The sequence below is a fragment of the Wolffia australiana genome, chromosome 3 (assembly GCF_029677425.1).
Source record: "Wolffia australiana isolate 7733 chromosome 3, ASM2967742v1".
NCBI lineage: Eukaryota > Viridiplantae > Streptophyta > Magnoliopsida > Alismatales > Araceae > Wolffia > Wolffia australiana.
Window position 1 is genome coordinate 1127786 of NC_135837.1, and position 23198 is coordinate 1150983.

Below are 23198 nucleotides of genomic sequence, written 5' to 3' on the forward strand. Positions count from 1 at the left end.
GCACCCATGATCGGGTGTTGTAGATGCAAACAGAAGGTGGGGTGTCTGAATGATGTCTATTAGGAGGGACCGTGTTAGTGTCTAAGTCCTCTGATACGGGTCTAACATCCCCCTTTTGGATTGTGGAGGTGAGTCCATTAGTATCCTCCTAAGTATCCTCATTAGTACAAGAAGCGAGAGAGGCTTGACGATAGGTCGAATATTCTTTCATCTCAAATGGTACATGGGATGGATGGAGATCAAGCGTGGAAAACAAAATGGGGGTTAGGTTGGGTGAATGCGGAAGTGGCAATGTGAGGGTAGATAAGATAGAAGGGGAGTGAAATGGAGAGGATGGAGGGGGATTTAAGGGATAATGCATGGTAGGGCTAACAACAGAGGGTCAACGGGAACAAGTAAATGTTGGGAGGGCATAGGAAGGCAGAGGTGGAGGAGATGAGGGACTAATAAGAGGGATGGTGGGGTATGATGTGATGAAGGACAAGAAGGTCTAGGGGGGATCGACTTGTAGTATGTCTAGTAGAGAAGTATGGCTGACTAGGTCAGCCATGCTCTATTTCGACACATCCTCTAGTATCAAGCTGATCTAATGCAGCTAAAAGGGAAAACAGATTTGATGTTAGTGTAGGGAGAATCCCCTCCTTGCCCTTGCATGATGGCAAGGCAAGAGGTGGTACATCTATAGAATTACTGAGAGTTTTAAGATGCTTCACAACACCCTTCGTCGTCCACTAATGAGCTATAGACGAGGGCTAGGTAGAGGAAGAGGCAACATGAGGCTGAACTTGAGTGGGTGTGGCTGGTGGCGCACTTGTCTCTGACCGTACTGTAGGATGAGATTAGTTGGTAGGAGGCAGATGCCGATTATGCGATGACCCAATATAGTGTTCCTTGCCTCTACAATGTAGTCTTTTTAGGGTAAGGGGGGGGGGAGAAATTCTGGTATGGTCATTGAGGTAGCCTCCATACCCTTTGGCGACAAGTGTGGATAGTATGTCCAAGGAGAGTACAGTGTGTACAGAATTGTGGTAAGTTCTCGTACACAATGGGCTGATAGATCAGGTCATTGCCATTCCTAACTAGGATCATACAGTGGACATGCTCAAAAAGGTCAATCTCTACACAAACATGTGCATATCCAGGGTGATTGAACAAATGTATGTATTTTCCAACACGTATAAATGTTCCAATGGCGTTGGCTAATGACACAAGACCATTGGGCATGAAAAAATGGGTTCGTAGGCTAGGGAAGACAACTCAAGATAGGATAAAATGAGGATATTGGTCACGGGAGCTACTCGTCGTCTCAATTGTTGAATGATATGTATGCATAATGGATCCACTAATTGTCCATGTAGTGCGGCACCATGCCTTCCTTAAATCCGCTTCAAGGTCAAATCTAATAAAGACAGTACAATGGTTGTGGTCACCAATGACAATATGACCTATGAAATTTCTTGGGCTAAGTTCATAGTCGTAATGTCATAGTTAAGTAAGTTGTTATGCACATGTGACTTGTATAATGTACATCACTTTTAAATTGATTATAATGCACATGTGCTGCTTATAATGAAGTCTATGGATGAGTGTAGTGATAGGTGACTTGTATCATCACAATAAGAGAATTAATTATCTTTAAATAAATATCCAATATATTATTATTTTTAGGATATTCGAGGACATGAAAATACCAAACGTAATAGAACTTTCTAATCTTACTCATAGGGTGACCATAGTTGATCGTATGACCATTGGTGTGGAGTCCCTTAGGATAGATAGTAGATGTTATTTATGGAAATATTTCATTGAATTAATTTATGACTCCCTAGGTAGTTTCACAACATACTTTCAACAAGGTTGATTAATATAATGTCATAGTTAAGAAAGTTGTACTTACACCTAAGACATTAAGGATATCTTTTAGATGGATCATTATGTTTTGAGTATAATGTATGAGTACAAAATTGTGAAATTCTTGATAATTTTAGCTCTGACATACCAAAAGTCTATGAAGATGATTATGCCGTCTAATTGGGATTGTTATCCCTTGGTATAGAAGGATACTGATTAAATAAAAATATGTGATGAATTCCACAGCCAAAGAAGTAGAAATTTTAACAGAAAGAGTTTTAAGAGGACTTAGTAATATATGAATACTAACTAGGATGACTAAATAGGGTTTGATAGTTGAACGTACCCTAAATTATTCTAGGAGTATCACAAGGATGAGAGATTAGGTGTATGTGTCACTAAAAGAATTGATGAGCTCATTTTTCCCATCTGGTGCACATGGTGTAGCATGAAACCTCATGCCTTGTTTTTTTACTTATAAACAGGGTACAGTTTAACCAAGATAAATTAATCAATATGTTGTACATAGTTAATTAATTAAGAAAGTTAATAAAGTGCCAATGGGAAAATGGAGTCATTAAATGTACTAATACATAGGCCCAGAGTGACAAATGTATCATGTTTATTGCAAATTTGACCTGAAGTAAAGGAATATTTATGAAAAACTCTTACAAAGTTTATTAAATAAGTGGTTTTAAGGATCTGATTTATGCAACAATTTTCATAACATTTTTCCTACTTATAGGTTGAGTAAGGGTCAAATCCACATGGAGCAGGTAATGACAGGGTAAATTAAAATTCAAATGTACTTTAAAATAATTTTTTAGGTGATTTTATAATTTCATGGTTTTTTAACTACTTTCTAAAGAGAAAATCAACTAAATGATGGAAAACAAGTAAAAAATACTAAAGATAAACGAAACATATATTTATGGTGTTTCTGGTACGACATAAAATTTGTTACCTCTTTTAATAATTTGCGGTATTTTTTAGGGCAAGAAATCAACTTTCAGGACAAATATAACCTTAGGCTGCACTTTCCATGGTGAAATTGCAGCAAAAAGGAGTAGTGGATGAAAAATTCTGTAACTTTTGCAGGTTGAGGAATTTTTAGTGCGCTTTGATGCATTAGAAAGCTTGAAGTCTAGGCTATCCTATGGATTTACGTATAGAAAATGATGAGTAAATTCAAATCAAACTTTCAGGAGATCACACGAACCTTGTTGTCACTTCCCCCAAGGGCCAAGTGGTGATGTTTTTCCAAGAGTCTGATCACCCTTGAACTCTCTCCCCCACATTCTTATAGAAAAAGAATAGATTAAAGAAATGTGATGTAGTAGGCCTGCAATAACAAGTTGTGAGCAGAAATCCAAGATGATATACTAAGAGAGGGGAGAAGAGAATAAATAGAAGTGCCCTAATTCTCCCAGCAATTGGATTTAATTCCAAGGGTTTGGAGGTATAGGATTTCTTTATTTCCTTCCCATGTTTGAAAAAGGCCTTTCAAATTCAAATTGTGGGTTAGTTACACAATTCTTTCTTTAGTTGACCCGGTCCTGAAGGAGGTTTGAATGGGTTTATAACGTGGGCTTCTTGTGTGTTGGAACTCTTCTTATAATCTATTAGATGGCTTAGGTATCTTCTTTCCCCCCATTTTTACCCCAAATGCACCATTGTTTTTACCTAGTTCCTGTTTTTCAAGTAAAACTCCATTTATTTCAAATCCACTTGATCCTAAGGAGTCAAATGGTTTTAGTCTAAAAAATCAATAAAATATATAAATATTGAGCTTAGCAAAGTAAATCATGAATTTCTCATTTTATTATTAAACGGTGAATAATTGTAGTTCACATCTAAAAATATGTGGTAAAGAACAAGTTAGAATAATTTTATTGCTCAAACTTGATGTTATCAAAAGCATCAATGGATAAAGACAAAAGGCCCATGAATATATTTCTGTGTCCCCTTACTATTATCCTTTTCTCCTTTGGGCCACTCCCTTTCCACTATGACTAGAACGGTGAGAAAATCATCCTAGGTTAAAGTCATTTGTTTTTAAGTAGAAGATGATGATATTTGAGTCGGGGAGAATTGCTTGGATATGATTAAAGGTAAAAAATGTGTGGTTTAAAATGACTCATTTAATGAATAAAATATCAGGTGATTTGATTCCTCCCAAACAGTTTCGTTCATCATCATTTTTGTTTATAAATTTAAAGATACACTTTGACTAGTACTTCTTCCAATGCATGAATTATCTTTTGATTGTTGATCATGGTGGTAATCACAAATAATATGATAATTTTGATATTATTTTTATGTATTTTATTCTAGTATTATTGATATGATAAAAAAATTGATGCCATTCATGCTTAAAATTATATATTATGTTTTTTAGATTGTAATTCAGATTTATCCCAGTAACTGCCAATTTAACCGAACTTTGAGAATTATTTTACAAATAAAATGTTTTTAGAAGTTAATATGTATATATGTGTTTATGTATATATGTACATATGTATATATTTATATTTATATTTTCATTATAGTTTTGTATTGAAATTATGATTTCCCTACTCTTTGGTATTTTTATAGACGTTATGACATTAAATGCATAAATAATTTTTTACCTTTCACTCTATTTTATTATACACGCTCAGTGAAAGACTGTTTATTGATATACCTAGGACATGGATTCTGTATGAACCAATGGATCATAATAATTAGTTAATAATATCAATGACATATTCTTTGAATATTTCATCCTTTTATATCAAGTCACAAAAATATATGTTTGGATTTATTCAAATATTTATAGGGGTTCATTATAACTTATAATAATTTTTTATTTTCTCAATTTAATGCATGTTATGGAGTTTTATTACTTTAATTAAATAATAAATAATACTATAATTCATAAATTATGATTTTGAATTTATTTTAATAGCTTAAAGGAGTTTTTTTATTTTTTCTAGTGTTCCCAAAAATTTTGCGCCATATTGGAAATCCACAACACTAATGATAGAGGAGAGAGAAATTTGTTGTCTCACATTGATTTTATTTCAAATAAAGATATCAATTATCAAAGAGTTTTGAGCATAAAATGTTTTGAGGGTATTTCCATCTTTACCTTCTATATCCATCCATTATTTAGGATATATAAATAGACCTCCTCCTCAAAAAAAATGAACCCCTGTATTTTATTCCTAATTGTAACTAGTCATGTTTTGTTCATTCAAAATCTTGTTTGACTTGGCTCTCATGTTTCAGGGGCAAATGATTGAAGGAGCAATGATTCGATCAAGTCAAGTGGATAAAAGCACCAGTTGGCGTGTTGGGCATGTGACAACGAGGCTAGTATATTTTTTGTTGTTTTGGTCTCACATCTTCATACTATTTCCTTGGTTATCTCCATCAATAGCTATTTATCATTTACCACATGGACAGAAAACCCAACATGCATGCCATTCCGTAAAGAAAAATATTTTTAGAGATTTGCAAAAGGCCCTTAGCTGCAAACATAATGACTGCTATTTTTTGTCAATCTTGTACATGATATCAAAAATAGTTAAAGTATAGGTTAAGAGAATGGTTTAAATTCTCAAAAATATCATAGATGGGTATGCAGATCATCATTAAAAACCATTATCACATACTATACAAACAATAATATAGTGTATTATTATTGTTATTGATAAATGACACTTATTTAATTAATTGACTTCGCCACAGGTATAATTAACAATGAAAATAATCTATACGGTGGCCCACTTGAACCCTCCCACACATCCCTCCCACTAGCTCCCCCTTCCTCTCCCCTCCCCCCCTCCCTGCTCCCCCTCCTCCCCCAATACCACTTGCCCATCACAGATGGCAGAAGTCAAGAACATTTAGTAATTTCACCAGTGATGGACAACTGTGATGATGACAGCTTGCTCATATTCAAAGGTTGAGCATGGATGGTGGTATTGCTTAACTAAATAAAATGATGCACCATATTCAATGCATCAGGACTACATCTATCCTCCACGCTCGATACATTATCATATTTAGGGCCTCAAACAGAGGTTTGACTCTCTTCAAGAGCTGAGTGAAGGCCATAAGATGGAGGTTTAGCCTGTCAGAAAAAATCTGAAGTATTTTGTCATCCCCAAAAGGCCCTCCTCCCAACCTCCACCAACTGTTGGAGATATAGTTTGATACAATTATGTAAATAATTACAGATAGATGCTCTAAGGCCTCATCACAATTTTTTGTTGATTGGAATGCCCTCGACAAAGTTGAACACACATTTATTTAAAGGGGGAAGAAAATCACACTGTTCCATGTTTGGAAGGTGGTCAAGGCATTGTATATACTGAACATCATCAAATATACTTATAATCCATTTGATGAGTACAAAATACATGTGAGCTGAGTAAAGACTAGGGAGATATGTAGAGTATAATGAGGGAGGAAGGCTTGGGTTGCAGCCTCTTCCTTCTTCATTTGGGGGCCTACTCCACCTGGTTTGTCCGTAACTCCCTACATGATCCTCTAAAATATTTCAAATGCAATTAATTTGAAGTACAGTAAGAGAGTATCCCAGTGTACTCGAGTCCGTCCCATGGTGCAAAGCCACTCGAGAATTAATACGATATCAATGTCTATATCCTGTGGGGGCAGATAGTGGGCTAGACCTATGTAGCACTTAATTACGATAAGTTAGATCCTGGAGATGATGACCCCTCAAATTGAATGCCAGTCTTCAAAGTTGATCAATTAAGTACATGTTTCTCCCATCCCATCCCAGCCTCTTTAAGAGGCTGTGGGGGACTTTAACATTAGTGAATATAATATACTTCAAATGTGCTTCTGCAGAGAGCCCTTGTTCAGAGGGATTATGAGGAGGAAATATTCAGGTCTGTCTTTAGTGATATGTGCACCATGTCAAGACAGATTGGCATGCTTTTATACCATTGGCGGTGGTACACATCCCATTAATCATTCATGATCTTCTCTTCATTTAAGTTGTTGACTGTGTGCATATGCTGATCCTTCTAGTAACAATAGATCTGGTGCAAATTTTTTTATTTCATTGGAAGTATAATATCTGGGCTCCACAAGCTTTGTATCACTTGAGGGTGGGACCCCAACTACTCTTATCTTTCTCTCTCTCTCTCTCTATCCCTCTTTTCCCCTTTCTTGGTGCTCTTCTCTCTTTTATTTCTCGTATCTCCCTCTCTATCTCTATCTCTCTTTTCCCCTCTCTTGGTGCTCTTCTCTCTTTTATCTCTCGTATCTCTCTCTCTCTCTCTATTTCTAACTCTTTTTTCCCCTCTCTTGGTGCTCTTCTCTCTTTTATCTCTCGTATCTCTCTCTATCTCTAACTCTTTTTTCCCCTCTCTTGGTGCTCTTCTTTCTTTTATCTCTCGTATCTCTCTCTCTCTCTCTCTCTCTATTTCTATCTCTTTTTTCCCCTCTCTTGGTGGTCTTCTCTCTTTTCTTTCTCCTCTCTCTCTCTCTCTCTCTATCTCTCTTTTCCCCTCTCTTGGTGCTCTTCTCTCTTTTATCTCTCGTATCTCTCTCTATCTCTAACTCTTTTTTCCCCTCTCTTGGTGCTCTTCTTTCTTTTATCTCTCGTATCTCTCTCTCTCTCTCTCTCTCTCTATTTCTAACTCTTTTTTCACCTCTCTTGGTGCTCTTCTTTCTTTTATCTCTCGTATCTCCCTCTCTCTCTCTATCTCTCTTTTCCCCTCTCTTGGTGCTCTTCTCTCTTTTATCTCTCGTATCTCTCTCTCTCTCTCTATTTCTAACTCTTTTTTCACCTCTCTTGGTGCTCTTCTCTCTTTTATTTCTCGTATCTCCCTCTCTCTCTCTATCTCTCTTTTCCCCTCTCTTGGTGCTCTTCTCTCTTTTATCTCTCGTATCTCTCTCTCTCTCTCTATTTCTAACTCTTTTTTCACCTCTCTTGGTGCTCTTCTCTCTTTTATTTCTCGTATCTCCCTCTCTCTCTCTATCTCTCTTTTCCCCTCTCTTGGTGCTCTTCTCTCTTTTATCTCTCGTATCTCTCTCTCTCTCTGTTCCCCTCTCTTTCTGTCGGTGCGCATCTCTCTCATCTCGCTCTCCCTATCTCTTTCTCTCGTTCCTCATCTCTCTATATCTCTCTCCCTCTCTTTCTGTTGGTGCGCATCTCTCTCATCTCTTTCATCTCTCTCTGATAAGGAGTTTTACTCGTCAGAACGAGACTTGGACGCCACGACAGCGAAACGGGACCCAGAGAATCAGAGTCACCACAACGTGGACCAATAGGAATCTTAATAAAGAAGTAGCTAGTAAAAAATAAACACGTACCCCATATACTCGTTAGAGGTTTAGATTTAGGATTCAATATAAGTTCAAACTTAGTATAGGATCACACATAGATAGGAATACACATAGATAGGAATACACATAGATAGGATCACACATAGATAGGCCACATAAAGATCCAACGGCTCCTGTTTGTTATAAACTAGCCGTTACAACTCGTTATAACAGCTATGGTTATAACAAACTAACAATATATGTTATAACCATATTTCATATAAATACGAACCAACAATGAATGTAAACTGCGCGGATTCTAACAACGATCTTCCATTGTCTCTCGTCTGTGTCTACTCTCCCTTCTTTCTTTCTTCCCCTCTTTCTCTACTATTCTTTCACAGTCAAGAGCCATGGATAGTTTTAACACTCTCTCCCTATCTCTTTCTCAAGTTCATCATCTCTCTCTATCTCTCTCCCTCTCTGTTTCTCTCGGTGCTATCCTCTCTATTATGTCTGCTTCCATCTCTCTCTCTTTTCTTCTATCTTTCTCTCGTTCCTCATCTCTCTTATCTCTCTCTCCCTCTCTTTCTCTCTATCTTTTCTCCTCTCTTTCTCTCGGTGATCATCTCTCTCTCTCTCTCTCTTACATCTCTTATCTCTCTCTTTCTCTTGGTACTCATCTCTCTATTTTATCTCTTATCTCTCTCTCTTCCTCTCTCTTTCTATCGGTGCTCATCTCGCTCTCTCTCTCTCTCTCTTCCCCTCTCTTTCTCTCGGTGATCATCTCTCCCTCTCCCTCTCTCTCTTATCTCTTTCTCTCAGTGCTCATGTCACTCTTATCTCTCTCTCTTCTCGTTTCTCTCGATTCACCTCTACCTCCCATCTATTGATTATCATCTCTTTTTCTCCTATCTTATTCCGTGTTTCTCATCTCTCTCTCTTGTTTCGTCTCTCGTCTCACATCTTTCTCTCTCATCTCTCTCTCATATTTGACACTCTCGTTTTTAGTCTGTCTTCCTCTTCTTCCTAAGTAAGACCGTAAACTACTAAATTCAACGTTTACTTTTTAATATTATACACAACAAATTCGTCCATCTGAGCCTCATGGGAAAGTAATAGAACAAATTAATAATCCGTTGACTATATAATTTTTTATATTATCAACTAACTACCAACATAGCTTCCACTCTGTCTGATCTTTTGTTGTTTATTGGATAAAAACCATCATTTAATGGGTCTTCGAGTTTGCTGTACCCAAACAGTGGACCACAATACTTTAACTCAATATCCACATTAAATATCATGCATAAAAATCCTTGTTATTATAACATATCAACTTTATTGTATATTCCAGTTTAACAACCGCATATTAATAAAAACGTTGAGTTAAACTATAAACCGCATACATCTATGTACGTCTAGATATCTAGATACATACATACGACCGAATATATATATATATATATATTGTGTGTGTGTGTGTGTGTGTGTGTGTGTGTACACTCAGTCGATTGATAGATATATAGATAGATACAATCGATACATAAAAAGATACATATATTCATAATATACAATCGATCAATTGATAGATAGTTAGATAGATAAATGCATACATAAATTCATCTGTACAATCGATCAGTCGTTTGATAGATAATACATTCATATATACTGGATCAATTGATTGATAGATACATACATTCACATATACAATCGATCATCGATAGATAGATAGATACATGCATACTTAAATTCATATGTACAATCGATCAATCGTTTGATAGATAATACATTCATATATTCTTGATCAATTGATTGATAGATACATACATTCATATAAACAATCGATCAATCGATAGATAGATAGATAGATACATGCAGACATAAATTCATACGAACAATCGATCAATCGTTTGATGGATAATACATTCATAAATACCAGATCAATCGATAAATAGATACATACATTCATACATACAATCGATCAACCGATAGATAGATAGATAGGTGCATGCATACATAAATTCATATGTACAATCGATCAATCGTTTGATAGATTTAAAAAACATACATTCATACATACTTGATCAAGCGATAGATAGATACATTCATACATTCATATTTAACAATCGATAAATCAACAGATACATATATACACTCATATATACAATCGATCAATCGATAGTTTGATAGATCGCTACACACATTCATATACACAATCGATAAATCGATAGATTGAAAGATAGCTACATACATTCATATACACAATCGATCAATCGATATATAGATAAATAAAACAAACATTCATACATAGAATCGATCGATCGATAGACAGATCGATAAATAAAACATACGTTCATATCTATCCTTGATCAATCGATGGATAGATAGATACATACATTCATATACACGATCGATCAATCGATAGATAGATAAATAAAACATGCGGTCATATATATAATTGATCAATCGATGGATAGATAGATATGTACATACATTCATAAATACAATCGATATATCGATAGATAAATGAAGCATACGTTCATATATAATTGATCAATCGATGGATAGATAGTTAGATTCATACATTCATATAAACAATCGATTAATCGATGGTTTGATACATACATACATCCATACAATAGCCATATATATATAATAAAATCAGTTCTTTGTTTTATCTGTAAGCGAGGGATATTTACTATAATTTTCAGTTCTTTTTTTCAGCCGCCCTTAAATGGCCGCGCCTAAACCGTAGACCGCGTCTTGATTAATTTCTCTTTCAGAATTAATTAAAAACGTCAGTATTATCCGAATTAATTAAAAACGTCAGTTTAATTAGATCTTCCTCTAGAAGATCCGCTTACGTGGCTGCCACGTGGCAGTGGGAGTGGCTAGCTGTCATTTTCTGTCCAGGTGCGGATTGAACACGTGGAGGTGTTCTTCATAGCGATGCGACAGGACGACGCTGCTCAGTTGACGTTGATCGAGCGGAGAGATATTGAAGAGTAGAGAGAAGGATGAGATTCTCTATCTTCAGAGAGTGGCGGTGTTCGTCGGATTTGAAGTTGAAAGCTTGGAAACGTGGAAGAAAACGATTGATTGTGTGTTCTTGTTGCGGTGATTGTAGTTATTTGACAATGCCGAAGGAGGAGGAGCTGGTGAGTGAATTTTTTATGAAGTTCTGAGCGCGCTCTGCTGGTATTCGTCGGATTTTGAAGTTGAAAGTTCGGAAACGTGGAAGAAGACGATTGATTGTGTGTTCTTATAGCAGCGATTGTAGTGATTTGACAATGCCGAAGGAGGAGGAGCAGGTGAGTGAATTTTTGATGAATTTCTGCGCGCGTTCGGCTGGTATTCGTCGGATTTTAAGGCGAAAGTTTGGAAACGTGGAAGAAGAGGATTGATTGTGCTGTTCTTGTTGTATTGATTGCAGACGGTGATTTGACGATGCCGAAGGAGGAGAAGGTGAGAGAGTTGTTTATAGCAAGTGAACTTCGAGGCTGATGAAGTTCTGAGCGTTCTGAGCGGTGAGCGGCGCCATGACTAGCGCTAGCTTCTCCACGCAGGCTAATGCCTTGTTCCGGAAGAACCTCACCTTTCAGGTTTTTGTTTCCTCTATATCGTGGTATTGTTCTACTTTTTTTCTGTTTTCTTGGATTGGAGAAGTCGAGTAATTAGAGTTTTTTGTTTATGCTGGTTCATCTCTTTTGAAAATTTCTGATGATTTGAAGAGACAAGAAGCCAAGATGTGAAGTACATGAACTGGAGAACCAAGTTTGAGTCATTTTTATTGAAAATTTTGGGGAATCTTTCAAATGTTCTTCTGGTTCACGGCCCAATCTCTGTTGTTTTTAACTTTAATCTTCCCCTGCCTCTCTGTGCGACTAAAACTATCACTTCAAGAATAATGTTTTCACTGATATTTTGATTGAACGCAGTTTTTTCTCTGGATATTCATGGAATTCCAACATAGCAAACTTCTAAATGCTTGTCCGAAATTTCAACATTGTTAACAGATCCTACTGTAACTTAGCCTCCTAATGGCCTTGCCATTTTTTAAAAATCAATTCTCTCTGCCTTTGGAATCTATTCAGTGGACAAATAAATTGTATATGGACTGTATGTTTTGTCACTTGGAGAAGTGTGCTTCTATAACCCATATAATGTTCGGATTGATATACCATCTCCTGTTCCCATCTGCAGAAACGCAATAAAAGGAAGAACCTTTTCGTTGTGTTATGTCCGATGGGGATCTGCTTACTGCTGTTAAGTTTACAGAAGTTTGTCGAAAGTGAGCTTCATAAGCCTGAATATAGATGCGGCTGTGGCTGCATCCCCTCAAGTGATGGCTCATGCAATAAGATTTGTGGAGTTCGGTTCTCGAGCATAAAACAAGTATTCTTTTGTCAAATTAGTAGTCCCCCAAAGTGGCCTGCCCTGTTACAAGTACCTAGCCAAGACTTTCGGGCTGTCAGGACAGATGAGTTTTTATTTTCAGACTATCCAGATGAGTCTTGCAGGAAAACACAGTCATGTCCTGCCACTGTTCTAGCCACTGGGGGAAACAGGACTCTTGCACAGGGTATGTGAAATCCATCTTGACTATCAACTTTCAGCTTTTCTCTCTCGCACATACCCCAGCTTACCAACTTTTATATCCCATATAGGCGTGGCATCAATGTTTTTCTCTCGCAGTCTCCCCCCTAATACTTCTGAGTACTTAAGCACTTTGTCAAAGGTTGGTGCGGTGAGTCTACGGAGCCAAAACTCAATTTTCTTGGAGATATTAGATTCCTTAGAGTTATTTTTTAATGGTTTTTTGATGAATAGGGTTCAGAGGCAGGGACGAGGTCAATTAACTTCCTTGAGCCCGCAGTTGTCCCCAACAAACAATTATTTGTCATTCAGAATCAATGCCTCCCTAACTCAACGTTTCCGACTTCATTCGGATATGAAAATATAGTAACAATACAAAAAGGTACGAGATGACTGTATTTCCATGTTCCCCCTTATTGAACTCAAAGGAGATGCGGGATTAACAGTTTTTATAACTTACTTAACTAGCCTTTGATTTAATAGTCTACGTTTATATTGTCCAGCATAGGTTTCATTTATTCCCAAGTTTATTTGCGTGATTTTCATTAGATCTAGTTACCTACTGGTCTCCAAGTGGCATTTAATTTACTTGCTCAACATCCGAATGAGGAAACAAAACTCGTGCTTCTGTATCTGCCGAGGCAGAACACTCAGCTTCAGTGAAATATACGTATACCATTGCTTTTTTTACGAATGCCCAAGAGATGAGAGAATCTCCAAGGAAAGTTAACATGCCTTGACAGACTTTATGGGGACTTTGGCAGCTGGCCCAGGCAGTATCTCAAAAGGCATGAAGATGTAAAACTGAGGGACTTGGACAGAAATGGCCCTTATGTGGTGCAGATTGTATGCACTTCTTGACACAATAGACAACTCGTAAATGCATCTCTTGGTTTGTCCTTGTATTGGCTGATTCGGTGCAGTACACAAGTTATGTATGCCTTAAGTGTGAGGCAAATTAATTACCAAATAATATTCTATATGTATGAGGTATCAAAGATGTTGCCCAAGTCATGATACATTCCTGCCGAGGACGTAGTGGAGATACGAGATATGTAAGAGACAAAATGGTAAAAAAGTATGGAATGAGTGATGCTCCTCCCTTCCTTGTAGTTGGGGTATTTATACCCTTATTTGACTCTAGAGATAGTTACCAAACAGTCTCCCACATTTTAGCGGACCAGGTCTCAAGCTGACTATTATCTGGGTTCTATTGAAAATATTTATGTTTCTATGTTTTATCCATGTCTTCCTGTAACTGCATATGTATATCTTCTTGTCATGCCATAATATCCCTGACTGATAATGTCTTTTTTGGCATAGTTAAACTTGAATCTTTTGCTATTCTGCCCTATTAATAGGGGCATATTGCCTCCCCTTTTGTATTTATTTTTCAATCAATGAAAAATTCATTTTTCCTTTATCAACTTAGGGTGTTGTTTTCCCCCTTCGATGAGAAAGCTAGTTTGGGGGGTTTAGAGCAGGTTTCTTCGTGGTGGATGACCGTGCTGCTTTGCTAAGATTGATTCTGATACTCTATTCTGGTGTATGTTTTCTCCTTGTAATGTCTTGAACAAATCCCTATGTTTGGATTTTAGGTGAGTGGTGAAACTCCTGAGGCCCCGACCTAATACGGTCTGTCAAATCTTAGTGTGATGGTTCTAACCCAACCCAATGGTTCCCAACCTACCTTTTATTCCTGAACATCACTCTTTTACAGGACTCAATTCATTCTAGTCGTTGATGTATCTTTTTTCAGGATTTTACGCCCATGCTTTAAAAGTAATGCATGGGTTGTGTTAACACATGAAGTCTCATATACAGCGCGTGCACCTTAAAAAAACCTTTGAAGCTTCACGTTTATGTTATATTTTGTATTTTTCTTACCTGACATGTTTTATCCCCGCATTACACTGCCACTGTATCATTTCAACAAAGTTAAGAATAATCTGAAAGGATTCCAGTTCAGGGTCATCAAATAGATCCAAGTCGTTTCACGTGAAATCATCAATACAGCATGATAAACATGGCTATCACTATGAATCAAAAGAAATGGCTGAGAACAGCATAAGACCAGAGGTAGAATGGTTAGCGCATGAATGTTTAGCCACTTGTTTTGTTTCAAAGCAGAAGGCTGGTCTATCCCATTTGAAGTTTTTCCCCCTGTGGTTAAGGCTCATGGATGATGGTTTTTGGTTGGCTGTCTTCGACCCAAAATTTTTGTTTGTTGGGACAGTCCCGTACTTAGAGACTCAAGTCAACTTTCCTTTCTGATTTCTAGATTGACTGTGATAAGTTCCTTGCATGCAACAAAATAATGCTCTGAGAACCCAAAAACACAACCTCTCCTTGAGACGATTAGTAGAATACAAATCGGGCGAGTCGTATAGAAAATGTGATTAATTGCAAATATTTTCTGATCAAGATCCCAGGAGAATAGAAGATTGCAAGATAGAGTACTCTGAACAACTGGAAACGAACTAGAATAGGATGAAATAGTTGAAGCAGGAGAGTCCGGATCGGCACCCCCTTGCTGTGGCTATGAGAGCTGAATCGGCTCCCTCCTCCTCGAGAGAATCTCCCTTGTTACTAAATATGAAAAAGCCCCCTTCCTTCTGTCAAGATTCCCCCTTCATTTCCCTTCTACATTTCCATTCTCATTCGGTTGGTCGCCCACGCTCTAGGCTGGCACGTGACTTGGCCTCCCTCCTTCATCGTTTGCTTTGGTAATTCCGAGGTAACTCTTAATAGACTGCTTCTTGAAAGGTGGAAACACTCCTTATTAATCACCATACTCATTAGTGTACCAAAGTTAGGGTTAAAACCAGAGATAAACTTTTGGACTTCATCCTCTAATATGTGGGCCACCTTGATTCAAATGCAGATGCAAATGAGACATTTTGAGCACTTCTAATGTAAGATATGCAGGTTTTATGCCCCAGGACGAAAGGGAATACTTTGATGAAATCTCTCTTTCTCATTATGTGTAAACTTCTACCTCTCCGCCCTAATCAACTATCTCATCCATGTGTTGGGACCCCTTTGTAGACATCTCATTTCAATGGTCAATCTATTCCTCTATCGAGAGCCACCAAAGAAGGGAATTAAGTTCAAATGTCAGAAGAAGTAGACATTGGATCGCTGGTGCAACAAAAACTTCAACCTCTACTTTGCCCTCAATATAGAAGATACTGAAGATATTGGACTAATCTATGAGAACTGATCTTCACCATGACTAACATTAAGAGATGTTGGAGTTCGAGGGGAGTATTGACATGGGCCTCAACCTGTTTATTGGACCCTCCCAATTAACCCAATGTATGACGGCAATTGAGGCTTGAACGGTGTCTCCCCATTTCACCTTTTTTGTTATATATATATTTTCTATTTCCCTTAGTTGGGACTCTTTTGGTCTTAGTTCTTCTGCGTTTTAACCTGATTTTTATCACCGGATTCAACATTTTATGTAACAAATATTGAAATCCAAAAATTCAAAAATCTTAAAATCATTTAGAAATAAATATTTGTGGACATCTTTGCTAAATACAGTTACTTGAGCTTCTACTGGCTTTGAAAAGAATATTGTAAGGCTTAATGAAGACTGGAACTCTATATATCATTGATGATTTGAAACAGAGGTGAAATGTGTGAGAGGGCTGACTTTATGGCGCAATAGCAGCATGGCAGTGAATAATGAACTGTACATGGGGTTTCGTCGTGGGAATAAACATAGAAAAAGCAGCCAAATCATGGCAGGTTTGGAATCATCTTTAACTTTCTGTGGTGAATAATTATTTTTTTTTCTTGATAAGATTATCGTTTGTATTTCAGCTTACGATTTCATGGATTCTGATGTCAAGAATTATAATGTAAGAATTTGGTACAACTCAACATTTAGGAGAGGATCTTTCCTCCAGAGACCTTATGGGATTGTCCGTGTAGCTCGCTCAATAAATTTGGTAAGTACTTACATCTATAACCTGGGTAGTTCTTCTCTTTTTCCCTCAAAGCAAAAAATACATGGTTATGATTTTCTTTGTTTCCTCAAAAGTATGATACTGACAACACACTACTGTCATTGCGATACAACCCTCAAGACTGTCATCGCCACTAAATTCCCTTGCCTTCTCACTCCTGTCCCCTATCAGGGGGCTCTCCTCAAATTAACATTGGGCAGGCCCGTTGTCTTGTTCTGTTCGAGGTGCTGGCCTGCCTTGGCCCACCTTCGTGGCCTGATGCTGACAAGTGATTATTGGGGGGTCTATCATCCTTTCTAGAATTAACACAGTTCTTTGGGAATCTCCCACAGCATATTTGATTTCCTTTTACTAGTATCCATAACACTTTCTCAATGATCTGCGGTCTTTTTTATTTTTCTATATAATTTGATGTATACTTCATCATCAGATGTGCATCTTGGTTTGATGGATCAGTGGTTTAATATTTTTTTTTGTGATACGCTACACAGATATCCGATGCTTACCTCCGCTACTTTCTCGGCGACGATGTGAATTTGCGGCTAAAGTTTGTTAAAGAGATGCCTAAGCCTGAAACAAGACTGTCTTTAGACTATTCTTCCATTGTTGGACCCACCTTCTACAACTGGGTCATTTCTTTACTTCTACCGGTAAGCATGTCCGGAGCTTAAATCTTTTTCATATTCAGAAAGGTATTTTAAGCTATTATGATTAGTAATAATGGTGCCAGTGTTGATAATAATTTTTTTCCAACTGTTGTGAAGAATAGTTTCATTCTTTGCTCAATTCATGGGTCTTTCTGAAAATTCCTCCTTTGGTGCAGGTTATATTAACATATCTTGTTTATGAGAAGCAATACAATCTGAGGCTTATGATGAAGATGCATGGCCTATCAGATCAACCCTACTGGATCATCTCATACTCTTATTTTCTTGGGTTGTCCTCAATTTATATGCTTTTTTTTGTCTTATTTGGTTCTATCATCGGTAAGAAGACTCGCACAAGCCACGAAAACCAGGTAGCATTTGGGGTCCTTACTAATTAACATCATTTCTTGCAGGATTAAATTTCTTCAGGTTGAACGATTATGGCATTCAATTTGTGTTCTACTTCTTATATATCAACTTACAGATTGTCCTTGCTTTTCTTGTTGCTCCATTCTTTTCAGATGTCAGAACAGCCCAAGGTTTTTGTCTTTACTCTTTAAAATATGATTGAAACCCAGAAAATACAAAGGTTAATACCGGTTTCATTGGTTATCAACCTTTTCTGCAGCCATTGCCTATGCTTATATCTTTGGTTCCGGCCTTATGGCTGCCTTCTTTTTTGTGCCTTTTGTCCAGGATACATCCTTTTCTAGTGAGTTAACATTAAACTCCATTTTGATATGAGTCTTGTGATTCGTTTCCTGATATTTTGGTGTTAACGTTTCAGAGATCTGGGTAATTGTCTTGGAAATCCTCCCCTCATTTGCCCTTTACCGCGGCCTTTACGAATTTGGTCAATATGCCTTCAGTGGAGGTTACACAGGGAGCCCTGGAATGAAGTGGAGTAGCCTTAATGATGCTCATAATGGAATGATAGAGGTTTCAATCATCATCTTTGTGGAGTGGGTGGTCCTTCTCCCTCTGGCATACTACACTGATCAAGTTTCCTCCGTCGGTAATACTGTCTTCAGTATTTTCTCTTTTTTAAAACATGCCCATGGAAAGATCTCGGCATCACTTCCAAGATCAAACCGCCGCTTACAGATTTCCAAAGTCTTCGTCGAAAGGGAAAAGACAAACGTTCTCCAGGAGGTAAGCAAAGTTACTTTACTTTGATTAGAACCTCCCATTTCATGAAATTTGTAGTTTTTGCACTCACTTATTTTTGGAAACTATCAGAAAGTGGTGGTTGAAAAGCTTCTTCTTGAGCCCAGCAGAGATTATGCAGTTGTCTGCAACAATCTCAAGAAAGTGTATCCGGGAAGGGATGGAAACCCAGAGAAGCTTGCCGTCCAAGGCATCTCCCTAGCGCTGCCCGTTGGAGAATGCTTTGGCATGCTTGGACCTAATGGTGCTGGCAAGACATCTTTCATCAGCATGGTACATCTCTCTGTCTCGAGAATATATTTCCTCTTACTGCCTCCAATTCTCTTTTTTTCTCTTTATCTTCTCTAGCATTTTTTTTCTTCATCACCATGATTCCATTCTTCATCATTTTATTCATGTTTAGCTTCTTCATCTTTGTATTCATCTTCATCTTCTTCATCGTTTTATTCATCATCATCATCAGTATATTTGTCATCGTCATCCTCATCTTTGTCATCATTTTTATCATCATCATCATCTTCTTCTTCATCTTCATCATCATCATATTTGTTTTCTTCTTCTTCTTCAATATCATCTTCATTTATGTCTTTTTCATCCTTATCATCATCACCATAATCATCATCATCTTCTTACATGTAACATGCAATGGCCCAGAGGTGGTGGGCTTAAGGTCGTGACAGGGAGGTTCCGGGTTTGAAGTCTGGAACCCAAAAATCATAAATTTATTCAAATTTAAAATCTTCTTTTGCTTCTTATTTTTATCGTCTCCATTAAACCATCACTCTCTTGTCTTCCTTCACTAAAATATGACACCTTTAAAAATTTCCCACTTACCAGATGATCGGGCTTATCCGACCAACATCAGGGAATGCCTTTGTACAGGGATTCAACATTGAGACAGACATGAAAAATATAAATACCAGTATGGGTGTCTGCCCCCAACACAAGTAAGTGTATCTTTTCTTCCCAAAAGTGCTTCAGGAATAACCTCTTTGACCCTTTCCTCCTTGGTTGTTGACTTTAGTATGCTGTGGGAGACGTTGACTGGGAGAGAACACCTGCTGTTTTACGGGCGGCTAAAGAATCTCAAGGGCCTCGAGCTGACTCAGGTGAGATTCCATTCATACACTTTTGTTTCTAGCAAGAATCAATTTTAATAATTGACCAGTACTGCAGGCAGTAGAGGAGTCTTTGAAGAGCGTCAACCTGTTCTATGGTGGGGTAGGCGATAAACAAGCTGGCAAGTACAGCGGGGGAATGAAGAGGAGGCTAAGTGTGGCTATCTCTCTTATCGGCGACCCCAAGGTTGTGTATATGGATGAACCCAGCACAGGCCTCGATCCTGCTTCAAGGAATAACCTCTGGAAAGTCGTGAAACAGGCTAAGAAGAACCGAGCCATCATCCTCACAAGTACTGACCCTTTCTCTCTCTCTCTGTCTCTGTCTCTGTCTTTGTCTTCATTTTTTTTTTTTGAAAATTTCTGTCTTTGTCTTCATACTCTGATCTCTATCATCCCTTGACAAATCAGCTCACTCGATGGAAGAAGCCGAAGTCCTCTGCGATAGGATCGGCATCTTTGTAGATGGTAGCTTGCAGTGCATAGGGAACCCAAGACAGGTAAAGCCTCTCAGTCGGCGTTCGCAAAATCCACGACATTTATCGTTCTTTCTTCATGTTATATATATCTCAGTCTCTTTGTTTCTTTCTTTCTGTTTCTCATTCTATCTCTATCCCGTCTCTCCCTTTATCTTTTCTCTTTCACTGTGTTTCTATCTTTCTTTCTCGTGATACTACTGTCTCATCCACGTTCTACTTGTTCCTCTCCTTTCTCATGTTTCTGTCATCTCTTTATTTCTTTGTATCATTCTCATTTTCTCTCTCACCACTAGACACCCTTTTTTTCTTCCTTTTTTTTTCTCTCTTTCTCTCTTGCTATCACCCTCAGTCACAGACACTCTCTTTGCTTCTTTCTCTCTCTTCCACACTCTCACATACACTCTGTTCTATTCTTTTGTTCTCACACTCTCACCCCAGCAACAGACACACATACACTCTCACTCATGTCTCTCACTTTCTGTATTTTTAGTTCAAGTCACAGATGTTATTTCTGTCCTTCACTCTTGCTCATGGGCATAGAACCTCTCACTTTCTTCTCTGATCTCAACCATTGACACTCAATTTTTTTCTCACTATCATGCACAGACGCACACATACACACACACTATATCACTTTCTCTCACATGTTCCCTACCATTCACAAACCCCTTACTCGCATACGCTTGCTTTCTCTGTCTCTCTCACTCCCACACTCATACTCACCTCTCTCTCTCTCTTACACTCTCTCTCTCTCTCTCTCTTATTCACAGGTACATACACTCCCTCTCTCACTCAAAGACACAGATACTTTGTCCTTTTCTCTCCTCACACTCAGACCCTTTCTCTCACATGACCTCTCATTCTCTCTCACCTGCTCTTTCACATTCTCTCTCTCTCTTTCTGTCTTACGCATTGGAATGCATTCTGGTTGGTGTGACAGTTGAAGGTGCGGTACGGGGGTTTGTACATGTTCACGATGACGACAGCCGTGGAGGACGAGGCGGAGGTGGAGAATATAGCCGTGGGACTTTCTGAAAGTGCCACCAAGGTGTACCACATTGCTGGTACACAGCGCTTCGAGATACCCAAGAGTGATGTTCGCATATGTGACGTTTTCAATGCTGTGGAGGCGGCCAAGGCACGCATTCCCATTCAGGCATGGGGCATTTCCGACACTACGCTTGAAGAAGTCTTCATCAAGATTTCTCTCTCCTACTCCTCACCCTCCTCTCTCCTCTCTTAACTGACATCCCCAACCAAAGGTACATATTACCCCCACCTTGTCCCCTCAACCATAATGTATGTTTATGTGGAAATACTTAAAAGGGTAATTAGAATTGGAGTTCAAGGAATAAGGGTCATGGTCTCTTACTATTGTTTTGAGGTCCAATCGAATGAAACATGCAAGTAAAGACCAGTTAATGGGTTGAACCATTTTCTCTGCCTGGTACTATCTATTGAACAGATCTAGATGTCAACAAAGTATTTTGATGACCTGCAACTAATACTTCTGCATTTGTACTATTATGAAGATAAAACTACCATGATATTGTAGTCCATGAGGAGAGAGCGATACATTCTTACAGAAAGAAGGGATTAGAGAGAGAATGGACTTAAAATGAGAGAAAGAGCTAGGGAGTGATAGAAAAAGAACTGATAGAAATGAGACCAAAGAGATAGAAGAGAGGGTGAAAGAGAGATAAAATGTGGGAGAGAAAGATTAAATGATGCAGGATAACCAGGAACGACACAGGGTAGGCCAGTGACTAAGGCAAATTGTGTATGCAATTGTAATGTCATTGTAATTTTTAAGTTGCCTGGATCAAAATAAATGTGATAAAAATATAAAAACTCGCTCAGACGTATAAGTTAGAGCAAGGTTGTCTCCACAGGAACTGGCTTTTAGATGTGAGTTTAATTGTTGAGTTATTAAGGATAGTGACTATAGTAAGTGATAAGAAAGAGAACAAGGCAAATAGAGAAAATATAAGATATTATTTAGAGGTTTTTATACTTCTTAAAGATAATAAGAAAGTCGGATATTAAGATGAAGAGAATTTTGGTTAAGCATGATATTAGTGTAGGTGGTGGAAAAGGTAGAGAAGACTACTAAGATAGATAGAATAGTAAAATATTATGAATAGATACTAGGAGGGTATTTAACTAATTAGTAATTATCTATATGAAAATATGAAGTGGATGTAAGGATAATGATATTAAGACCTAAGGTGGATATGGAATAAGGAGTTATAATAATCGAATATAAGTAGTCAATTAATAAGAATAGTTATTTCAATAAGAGGTAAGAGGAAGAATGAATAATGGGAGTAGGATTTTGAAAGATAGGGAGAGATGAAGGACTTATCTAAGTTATAATATAACTAAGTAGCTAGATTGGAAGAGAGAGAGATTAAGAGCAAGTAAAGAAACTAAGAAGAGTAATAAGAATGACTACATGTGATTAAAAATGTGATTATACGAGTAGGCTACAATATATATAGATGGTGTAGTTACTATAAAGTTATATATATATATGTATTTATATTTTATAAATATATTTTTATATTCTTTTATATAGCAGAAAATCAGAAGCCAGGGGGGTAGTTCTGTCGAACACCTTGGAGATGTTCAACAGAATGATCCAAAGAGACCGAAATACTGGATGATTTACTACGATTTTTTATATTTAGATATATATGTATACATATGTTTTTATAAGGATGAATCAGGATGAACTTATGTAAATCGATTAATATCTTCGAATAAACACTAGGTGCTCGATGAAATGGTTGAACGAAACTGCAGTATTGACTTTTGATCAAAGCAAACTAGTTTGGTGATTGAAATAACTTGAATCAAATCTATGCTGTTTTTCTACTTGATTGGAACAAGAATGAGCTTAAGAACTATCAAATCCACCCTGAATAAAGGAACGGGGGTGGGGATGCCGATCGTCAACCCCTAGCTTTGGTGTGCTTCTTCGCCCTTTACAATCATGGCAGTAAATAAATCTCCAATCCTAGCATGATATACAGTGGCGGCACGACATGGATCACACAATCAGCGGTGGTCCTC

General features: G+C 37.7%; 1 protein-coding gene across 1 annotated transcript; it reads left to right on the forward strand.

Moving 5' to 3' along the window:
- Window positions 1-11139: 11139 nt before the first annotated feature.
- Window positions 11140-21478, forward strand: LOC144700550 (ABC transporter A family member 7-like). The gene is made up of 18 exons (XM_078571980.1): window positions 11140-11450; window positions 11573-11741; window positions 12343-12721; window positions 12807-12886; window positions 12970-13117; window positions 16372-16491; window positions 16567-16694; window positions 17204-17362; window positions 17536-17698; window positions 17773-17898; window positions 17988-18071; window positions 18147-18511; window positions 18599-18799; window positions 19364-19473; window positions 19551-19635; window positions 19703-19937; window positions 20056-20144; window positions 21064-21478. Exons 2-18 carry the CDS (start codon window positions 11679-11681, stop codon window positions 21364-21366), a joined length of 2838 nt encoding a protein of 945 aa, XP_078428106.1. The 5' UTR covers window positions 11140-11450; window positions 11573-11678; the 3' UTR covers window positions 21367-21478.
- The last annotated feature ends 1720 nt before the right edge of the window (window positions 21479-23198 follow it).

What these genes read in the sequence shown, in the direction of transcription:
- LOC144700550 (XM_078571980.1), top strand. Translation starts at nt 11,679, where the DNA reads ATGACTAGCGCTAGCTTCTCCACGCAGGCTAATGCCTTGTTCCGGAAG. An exon ending in GGAAGAACCTCACCTTTCAG is followed by an intron (nt 11,742 to 12,342) that starts GTTTTTGTTTCC and finishes TCCCATCTGCAG; the next exon opens with AAACGCAATAAAAGGAAGAA. An exon ending in GCATAGGGAACCCAAGACAG is followed by an intron (nt 20,145 to 21,063) that starts GTAAAGCCTCTC and finishes TTGGTGTGACAG; the next exon opens with TTGAAGGTGCGGTACGGGGG.